This window comes from Oncorhynchus clarkii, chromosome 17 (genome assembly GCF_045791955.1).
Source record: "Oncorhynchus clarkii lewisi isolate Uvic-CL-2024 chromosome 17, UVic_Ocla_1.0, whole genome shotgun sequence".
In the NCBI taxonomy this organism is placed as follows: Eukaryota; Metazoa; Chordata; class Actinopteri; order Salmoniformes; family Salmonidae; genus Oncorhynchus; species Oncorhynchus clarkii.
In genome coordinates, this window is record NC_092163.1 from 3,525,613 (window position 1) to 3,536,211 (window position 10,599).

The window sequence follows — 10,599 nt, forward strand, 5'->3', positions numbered from 1 at the left end:
CTAACAACGTAGCACCTAACTAACTGGCTACCGATCAACCTATTGTGTGTATTGAACATTCATATTGGACAGCCTTACCTATAGAGTAGCACCACCACCCATCAGCCCATTCTCTTCTTGATGTCAAAGCTGCAGTGTATTGTTGCTGTAGGAGTTTATGATTAATAATCCTATTTACTTCAAGCCCCACTAAGATGTCACCATACTATTCATTTAAAGCCCCTCTGTCAGATATAAATCATCAGAGTGGGAAACCAACTGACATGGAAACAATGTAGCAAATGTATCACTATCAGAGTGTATTATGACATCATATAGAACGACTCAGACATTCCAAACATCACTTGATTATCAGAGGGGTGAATTATGACATCATATAGAACTACTCAGACATTCCAAACATTACTTGATTATCTGAGGGGTGTATTATGACATCATATAGAACTACTCAGACATTCCAAATCAGGCTTCATCCACATCATGAAGGTGGATATTGATCCAACCATTTCAAAAGTAATGACTGGGCTGATGGAAACAGGATATGCCTGAACAATTTTATAAATCCAGACAGGCAATTTGTTTGTTCATTTTACAGGGTGGGATCCTTTTGTGTCAGTAAAAATGTATGAGCAGGAAATAGCGGTGGAAACTCCTTTATGCGCAAATATTTATATAATAACCATCACATCTTAGTTAACTTGGAGTCAAGTGATGAAATGTTGATTGGTCCTCCCACTACGACTTGGGAACCCATGTAGTTTATTAGGCTACAGATGAAATAAGTTATGAACTTCACAGGGTGGTGAAAGTGCATGTGTTGAGCTTGATGCTCCTTTCCAATACATTTTGATGGTCTTCTTCTGGTGACATGATGATGATAGATGCTTAGCTGCCATTTGACAAATAAAATAATATCTCTCTCATCCATAATAATCTCATCATGTACAGTGGGGAGAACAAGTATTTGATTCACTGCCGATTTGTCAGGTTTCCCTACTTACAAAGCATGTAGAGGTCTGTAATTTTTATCATAGGTACACTTCAACTGTAAGAGACGGAATCTAAAACAAAAATCAAGAAAATCCCATTGTATGATTTTTAAGTAATTAATTTGCATTTTATTGCATGACATAAGTATTTGATACATCAGATCCAACACCTGCTGCTTATTCAAACCGTCCCACTGGGCTCAGACGTCAGTCCAACATCTAGTTTCTATTTACATGTCTTCGAGTCCTCAACTAAAGTGAATTCAACATGAAATCTACACAAAATGTCACCTGTCATTGGATTCAGGTTCCCAGTTGGGTGAAAAATAAAGATTCCTGATGTTGATGGCTTTTTACAAATCCAATCAGTTTTCTACATTGATCTAACATCATCACATGGATTTATTTAGTTGAAATGACGTGGAAACAACATTTATTCATACAGTGAGAGGCTTGGGTCAATCCGTGAGCGAGTCAGTGAATATTTTCATGTCATTAAATCATCAGTGGGCTACAATGCAAATGTCAACAATGGAACTAATGCATCACATCCAAATATCACTGTATTATCTGTAGTGCTGGAGGAATGACACACCCAGATAAACACAGTCAGAGTTTAAAAAATGACCATTTAAACACATGGAACCTGATCTACTCTATATTCAAACTGACAGACTCCATATTCAATTCATGTTTTCTAATAAAAACATACAAATATATGTTTGAGTATACCCTGTACCATTCACTTTCATGTGGTATAAACATGTAAACACATTATCAGTCAACAATATAAGACAACGGGACCACTGTGTATGTTCTCTGATGAGTTGTGAGTCAATGTGATGTGAAATATCAATTTACACACTAGAAGTATTTATTCTATCCTGTGTGGATTTTCATATGACTTTTAAGTGACTGTGATGAGTAATATGTCTTCCCACAGTCTGAACATTTGTAAGGCTTCTCCCCTGTGTGCAGTCTCATGTGTTCTTTCAGCTTTCCTAACCGGTTAAAACACTTTCCACACTGGGAACAGTCGTAAGGCTTCTCCCCTGTGTGGATTCGTTCATGAGCTTTCAGGCTTCCTAACTGGCTAAAACTCTTTCCACACTGGGAGCAATGGAAAGGCTTCTCCCCTGTGTGTATTCGCTCATGAGATCTCATGTTTCCTAACTGGTTAAAACTCTTTCCACACTGGGAGCAATGGTGTGGCTTCGACCCTGTGTGTGTCCTCTGATGTCTGTTCAGGCTTCCTAACTTGGTAAACCTAGTTCCACACTGGGAGCAGTGGTAAGGCTTCTCCCCTGTGTGTATTCGCTCATGAGATTTCATGTTTCCTAACTTGTTAAAACTCTTTCCACACTCGGCGCAATGGAAAAGCTTCTCCCCTGTGTGTATTCGCTCATGAACTTTCAGCTTTCCTAACTGGTTAAAACTCTTTCCACACTGTTCGCAATTGAGTGGCTTCTCTCCTGGTTGTGTCCTCTCATGTCTTTTCAGGCTTCCTAATTTGGTAATACTCTTTCCAATCTGGGAGCAGAGGTGCTGTCTTTCTGGTTTGGAAGTCCCTGGTTCCGCAGAGTTTGGTTTTCCTCCTGCCAAAGACAGTGTTTATTTAAAGAGAGACATGAATGAAATCTCCACATGATAAAACTGCCTTATGAGGTTTAATCAGATCCCTCAATAACCCGAGGCCAGTTTTCAAACATTTCATAATTTAAAACAATCTTGGTGTGATTATAAAACAAATGTTGTAGAGCATCCTGGTAATTACTGATATGTTTACATTACTTATTTTTAATTCTGTTTTATAAGTCAGAACACAAAACACTAGACAGTTCTAGGACACTGAAGACACAGACATCGCTGGATTCCTATCAAGCAGGTGGTTGTAAATATATAACCTTCATAGCTGTATGATACAGGATGTGACCTACACACTTCCTTAAACATATAATAAGAAATAAAAGGGAAGTTCACACATTTCTAACATTTTGACTATCATTAATGTCACGATATTTTGGGTAAAGTAAAAAAAGAATGAAATATTTTGGGAAGATTAAAAATATAAATATGCAAAGTGTTGGTCCCATGTTTCATGAAATAAAATATCCCCGAATTTTTCCACATGCATGAAAGCTTATTTACCTGAAATTTGGTGAACAAATTTGTTTACATCCGTTAGTGAACATTTCTCCTTTGCCAAGATAATCCATTCACCTGACAGGTGTGGCATTTCAAGAACCTGATTAAACAGCATGCTCATTACACAGGTACACCTTGCGCTGGGGCCAATAAAAGGCCACTAAAATGTGCAGTTTGATCACACAACAATGCCACAGATCTCTGAGGGAGCGGGCAATTGTCATGCTGACTGCAGGAATGTCCACTGGAGCTGTTGTCAGGGAATTGAATGTACAGTACCAGTCAAAAGTTTGGACTCACCTACTCATTCAAGGGTTTTTCTTTATTTTTACTATTTTCTACATAGTAGAATAATAGAGAAGACATCAAAACTAGGAAAAAACAATATGGAATCATGTAGTAACCAAAAAGTGTTAAACAAATCTAAATATATATTAGATTCTTCAAAGTAGCCACCCTTTGCCTTGATGACAGCTTGGCATTCTCTCAACCAGCTTCACCTGGAATGCTTTTCCAACAGTCTTGTAGGAGTTCCCACATATTCTGAGCATTTGTTGGCTGCTTTTCCTTCACTCTGCGGTCCAACTCATCCCAAACCATCTCAATTGGGTTGGGGTCGGGTGATTGTGGAGGCCAAGGTCATCTGATGCTGTACTCCATCACTCTCCTTCTTGGTAAAATAGCCCTTACACAGCCTGGAGGTGTGTTTGGTCATTGTCCTGTTGAAAAACAAATGATAGGCCCACTAAGCTCAAACCAAATGGGATGGCGTATCGCTGCAGAATGCTGTGGTAGCCATGCTGGTTGAGTGTGCATTGAATTCTAAATAAATCACAGACAGTGTGACCAGCAAAGTACCCCCACTCCACCTCCTCCATGCTTCACGGTGGGAACCACACATGCAGAGATCATCTGTTCACCTACTCAGTGTCTCACAAAGACACGCCGGGTGGAACCCGAAAATCTCCAATTTGGACAAAGGACAGATCTAATGTCCATTGCTCGTGTTTCTTGGCCCAAGCAAGTCTCTTCTTCTTATTGGTGTCCTTGAGTAGTGGTTTCTTTGCATAAATTCAACATTGAAGGCCTGATTCACACAGTCTCCTCTGAACATGTTGATGTCTGTTAGCAGACAAACGTTGGACACACCTGCTCATTCCAAGGTTTTTCTTTATTTTTTTATTATTTTCTACATTATTATTCTACAATGAAGACATCAAAACTATGAAATAACACATGTAGTAACCAAATATATATTTTATATTTGACATTCTTCAAAGTAGCCACCTTTTGCCTTGATGACAGCTTTTTGCACACTCTTGGCATTCTCTCAGCCATCTTCATGAGGTCAAATCAAATGTTAAACATGTTTAGCAGATGTTATTGCGGCTTAATGCTTGTTTCTCTAGCTCCAACAGTGCAGTAATAACTAACAAGTAATATCTAACCATTTCACAACAATACACACACAACTAAAATAAAGGAATGTAATTAAGAATATATAAATATTTGGACGAGCGATGTCAGAGTGGCATAGACTAAAATACAGTAGAATAGGATAGAATACAGTATATACCTATGAGATGAGTAATGCATAGACTAAAATACAATATAATAGGATAGAATACAGATATAATACAGTATGTACATATGAGATGAGTAATGCCAGATATGTAAACATTATTAAAGTGACTAGTGTTTCATTCCTTAAAGTGGCCAGTGATTCCTAGTCTATGATAGATATTAATAGTCTATGTATTTATGCCTATAGGTAGCAGCCTCTAATGTGCTAGTGATGGCTGTTTAACAGTCTGATGGCCTTGAGATAGAAGCTGTTTAACAGTCTGATGGCCTTGAGATAGAAGCTGTTTAACAGTCTGATGGCCTTGAGATAGAAGCTGTTTAACAGTCTGATGGCCTTGAGATAGAAGCTGTTTAACAGTCTGATGGCCTTGAGATAGAAGCTGTTTAACAGTCTGAAGGCCTTGAGATAGAAGCTGTTTTTCAGTCTCTCGGTCCCAGCTTTGATGCACCTGTTCTGACCTCGCCTTCTGAATGATAGTGGGGTGAACAGGCAGTGGCTCGGGTGGTTGTTGTCCTTGATGATCTTTTTGGCCTTCCTGCGACATCGGGTGCTGTAGGTGTCCTGGAGGGCAGGTAGTTTGCCTCCGGTGATGCGTTGGGCAGACCACACCACCCTCTGGAGAGCCTTGCGGTTGTGGGCGGTGCAGTCCAGCCCGACAGGATGCTCTCAATTATGCATCTGTAAAAGTTTGTGAGGGTTTAAGGTGCTGTTGTGCCTTCTTCACCACACTGTCTGTGTGGGTGGACCATTTCAGATTGTCAGTGATGTGTAGGCTGAGGAACTTAACGCTTTCCACCTTCTCCACTGCGGTCCCATCGATGTGGATGGGGGCGTGCTCCCTCTGCTGTTTCCTGAAGTCCACAATCAGCTGTTTTGTTGACGTTGGGTGTGAGGTTAATTTCCTGGCACCACACTCCCAGGGCCCTCACCTTCTCCCTGTAGGCTGCCTCGTCATTGTTGGTAATCAGGCCCACTACTGTTGTGTCGTCTGCAAACTTGATGATTGAGTTGGAGGCGTGTGTGACCACGCAGTCATGGGTGAACAGGGAGTACGGGAGGGGGCTGAGCAAGCATCCTTGTGGGGCCCCAGTGATGAGGATCAGCGAAGTGGAGGTGTTTCCAGTTTGCATAAAGTACAGTGAAGTACATTGAGGACCGTTGTGGTATCGGCTTGAGGGGGAATATACAGGGCTGTGACTACAACCGAAGAGAATTCTCATGGGAGATAATACGGTCAAGCATTTGATTGAGGTATTCTAGATCGGGTGAACAAAAGGACTTGAGTTCCTGTATATTATCACAATCACACCATGAGTAGTTAATCATGAAACATACACCGCCGCCCTTCTTCTTCCAGGAGAGATATTTATTTCCGGTCTGTGTGATGAACTGAGAACCCAACTGGCTGTACAGACTAAGACAGTATATCCCGAGAGAGCCATGTTTCCTTGAAAAAGAGTATGCTACAATCCCCAATGTCTCTCTGGAAGGAAATCCTCACCCTGAGCTCGTCAACTTTACTATCCAGAGACTGAACATCTGTAAGTAATATACTCAGAAGCGGTGGGTGGTGTGCGTGCCTCCTGAGTCAGACTAGAAGCCCACTCAGAGTACCTCTCTTCCACAAGTAATATACTCAGAAGCGGTGGGTGGTGTGTGCGTGCCTCCTGAGTCAGACTAGAAGCCCACTCAGTGTACCTCTCTTCCACAAGTAATATACTCAGAAGCGGTGGGTGGTGTGTGCGTGCCTCCTGAGTCAGACTAGAAGCCCACTCAGAGTACCTCTCTTCCACAAGTAATATACTCAGAAGCGGTGGGTGGTGTGTGCGTGCCTCCTGAGTCAGACTAGAAGCCCACTCAGAGTACCTCTCTTCCACAAGTAATATACTCAGAAGCGGTGGGTGGTGTGCGTGCCTCCTGAGTCAGACTAGAAGCCCACTCAGAGTACCTCTCTTCCACAAGTAATATACTCAGAAGCGGTGGGTGGTGTGTGCGTGCCTCCTGAGTCAGACTAGAAGCCCACTCCGAGTACCTCTCTTCCACAAGTAATATACTCAGAAGCGGTGGGTGGTGTGCGTGCCTCCTGAGTCAGACTAGAAGCCCACTCCGAGTACCTCTCTTCCACAAGTAATATACTCAGAAGCGGTGGGTGGTGTGCGTGCCTCCTGAGTCAGACTAGAAGCCCACTCCGAGTACCTCTTTTCCACCGGCGTTTTTTGGGGTCAGCCTCTGGAATCAGTTAAATTGGGGGCTACGAACAAAGGATCAGATTAAGGAAAGTTGAATTCCTGGTCGTAATGCTGGTGAGCTACCAGTTACTCTGATATCCAAAAGTTCATCCCAGCTGTATGTATCACTAAACACACAAATTATGTCTGATAGTTGGTGTGACACTGGCTATCTGTAATCAAATAAAAAAAACTAAAATAATTCTGGGCTAATAATGTTTAAAAAAAAATAACACATCCCAAAAATAAATATAGTGTAAAGTTTCCTAAGAGCTAAAAACATGGCAGCCCTATCCGCCATTTCCCCCTGGAATGCATTTCAATCAAACAGGTGAAGACATCCACGATGAAACACATACGGAATCATGTAGTAATCAAAAACAAATGTTAAACAAATCAAAATGTATTTTATATTTGAGATTCTTCAAATTATAATGCATTTCAATTAACAGGTGCGCCTTGTTAAAAGTTAATTTGTGTAAATTCTTTCCTTAATGCATTTGAGCCAATCAGTTGTGTTGTGACAAGGTAGAGTTGGTATAGAGAAGATGTGATGAAACTGTCTCATGAGGACCGCCACAGGAAAGGAAGACCCAGTTACCCCTGCTGCAGAGGACGAGTTAACGGCACCTCAGATTGCAGCCCAAATAAATGCTTCATAGAGTTCCAATAACAGGCACATCTCAACATCAACTGTTCAGAGGACTGTTTAGGGGAGACTGTTTAGGGGAGACTGTTTAGGGGAGACTGTTTAGGGGAGACTGTTTAGAGGAGACTGTTTAGAGGAGACTGTTTAGGGGAGACTGCGTGAATCAGGTGTTCATGGTCGAATTGCTGCACAGAAACCACTACTAAAGGACACCAATAATAAGAAGAGACTTGCTTGGGCCAAGAAACACAAGCATTGGACATTAGACCGGTGGATATCTGTCCTTTGTGAGAGTCCAAATGTGAGATTTTTGGAGAGTGCTGCATCAGATGACCTGGCCTCCACAAATCAACTGGCCTCAACCCAATTTAATTTTTACGTTTTTTAATGTATCCGTTATTTTACCAGGTAAGCTGACTGAGAACACATTCTCATTTGCAGCAACGACCTGGGGAATAGTTACAGGGGAGAGGAGGGGGATGAATGAGCCAATTGTAAACTGGGGATTATTAGGTGACCGTGATGGTTTGATGGCCAGATTGGGAATTTAGCCAGGACACAGGGGTTAACACCCCTACTCTTACGATAAGTGCCATGATGGATCTTTAATGACCGCAGAGAGTCAGGACACCCGTTTAACGGTGTCCTGACAATTGAGATGGTTTTGGATGAGTTGGATGGCAGAGTGAAGGAAAAGCAGCCAACAAGTGCCCAGCATATGTGGGAACTCCTCCTAAAATTGTCTGAGACTCCAGTCACCCAAGTTATAGACTGTTTTCTTTGTTACCCCACGGCAAGCAGTGGGGTAGGGGCTTGTAAGTTGCATTTCACGTTAAAGTCCACACTTGTTGTATTCAGCATTTCACGTTAAAGTCCACACTTGTTGTATTCAGCATTTCACGTTAAAGTCCACACTTGTTGTATTCAGCATTTCACGTTAAAGTCCACACTTGTTGTATTCAGCGCATGTGGCAAATAAAGTTTGGTTTGAAGACTGTTGGAAAACAATTCCAGGTGAAGCTGGTTGAGAGAATGCCAAGAGTCTGCAAAGCTGTATTTGTATTAGTCGGGGACAGCCCTACTGGGAACAGATACCAGTGGGCAGATCTATTTATTTGTTCAAACTAAACTACAGCACTTACTTTGATGAGTAAAATCTGATCCTTTCTTCTCTTCTCCTCCTCTCACAGTTCCAGTCAGCTCCGTTGTTTTCCTGCAGTCCACCAGCAGCACAGACAACCTCTTCATACCCAGCAGTAAGGTGCTACCGGGAGAGGCACGACACGGGGACTCTGGGTGGGAGGAAGGGCTAGCTTTGTCCTGGTAACGATAAAGAGGGGACACAGAGACATATCATGATGGATGCTGATGTCACTGTTGACATAAAGTGCTCTACAGAAACCCAGCCCAGAGCCCGATAGAGCAAGCTGTATGCTAGACCAGACCAAGCTGTACCATCTGATGTTCTGATCTGGAGAGACTCCTCTCTGCCTCGTCAGCATCAGGATGTTGTTGAGGCTCCCCAGAGGATCCAGCATAGTCATGTCTCTCTCCTGTGTGAACTAGAACATAAAACAGATGGTGAACTTATGATCTTCTATTGCAATCAACGAAATGGGTGCTGTTGCGTCCCTTTGATATTTTAAGTAGAAATGATGCACCAACATTTAATTTTAAAAGCCTGTTATATTAGATGAGGGGAACTTTAATATAGACAACATGGAGAATGAGAATTCAATACATCGAAATCCTATAACAATGGCAGATTGCCCCTTAAACCATTCCTACAGTACTGAACAACATATTCAAGTGTAGAACTTCAGTAGAATGCCACTTTAAAAACACACATTAGTTCAACAATGGCATAGTTTGTGCCCCTGTTTAAGACAGTACTCACGGGTGTTAATCGGAACTTCTGTCTCCTCCTCTTTTATTGAGATATCCTCCTCTTCCTCTTTTACTCCAAATGGTTCTTCCTCTTCTTTCACATTCTCTTCTTTCAATGTTATGGCATCTTCCTCCTTTTTGATTCTGAAAGCTTCTACCTCCTCTCCTACTCTGACAACCCCATCTCCTACTCTGACAATCCCATCTTCCTCTTTAACTGTAATATCATCCTCTTCTTCTTTCAATGTGATAGCCTCCTCTTCCTCCTTTTTCATCCTGAAAGCTTCTTCCTCTCCTTTCATCAGAGCTTCTTTCTCCGTCGAGCTTAGTGAGCTCATGCTCCGAGCGATTAGCCTAGTGCAATATCAATGTAACACATTTGCTAATTTAACAAGCAAATCACGTTTAAATGAACTAGTAGATAGAACATAACGTAACCAGAATTATGTTCTAAACACTAAGAGTAATATACACAAGATTGGTCTAAAGAGCATCAATGTTTTACGTTCGCTAGCAAACCACGGTGGGTGAATCAGAAGCCCTTTGTCGCTGTTGAGGACGCTTCCAGTTCCGTCCACTAGATTATACGTCACGCAAGAAGCATCACGTGAAAGACTCACATCGCCTCCCAAGGTTGTCCTATCTCTCCGTACCTGTTTTTATTAATCACCCAACTTCTTGCAAATTCTTTAAATAATAGTCCTGTACAAGGTATTTCCATAGCTGGTAAAGAAATTATTATAAGCCAGCTGGTTGACGACACTACACTTTTTCTGAAAGACGCTAACCAAATTCCCAAATCGATCAATGTGAAACAATCCTTTTCCAAAGCGTCTGGTCTATATCTTAACATTAAGAAATGTGAACTCATGGCTGTCAAAGATTGTGTGACACCTTCATATTATGGTATCCCAGTAAAAGAAGAACTTACATATTTAGGCATAACCATTAACCCTCTTATTAAAAAACCCCAGAAGAAACTAAATCAATGGCTACAGAGGGACCTATCTTTAAAAGGTAGAGTCCTAATAACCAAGGCTGAAGGTATCTCTAGACTAACATATGGTGCGCTATCTTTATATCTTGACCGTAAAATAAGCAAGGAGATAGACCAGA

The 10,599-nt window shown here is 41.6% G+C and overlaps 1 protein-coding gene across 1 annotated transcript; it reads right to left on the reverse strand.

Moving 5' to 3' along the window:
* Positions 1-1,090: 1,090 nt before the first annotated feature.
* On the reverse strand, positions 1,091-10,043 carry LOC139370116 (zinc finger protein 678-like). The gene is made up of 4 exons (XM_071109440.1): positions 9,494-10,043; positions 9,052-9,149; positions 8,739-8,916; positions 1,091-2,584 (listed from the first exon to the last, which is right to left on the reverse strand). Exons 1-4 carry the CDS (start codon positions 9,819-9,821, stop codon positions 1,869-1,871), a joined length of 1,320 nt encoding a protein of 439 aa, XP_070965541.1. The 5' UTR covers positions 9,822-10,043; the 3' UTR covers positions 1,091-1,868.
* Between the last annotated feature and the right edge of the window lie 556 nt (positions 10,044-10,599).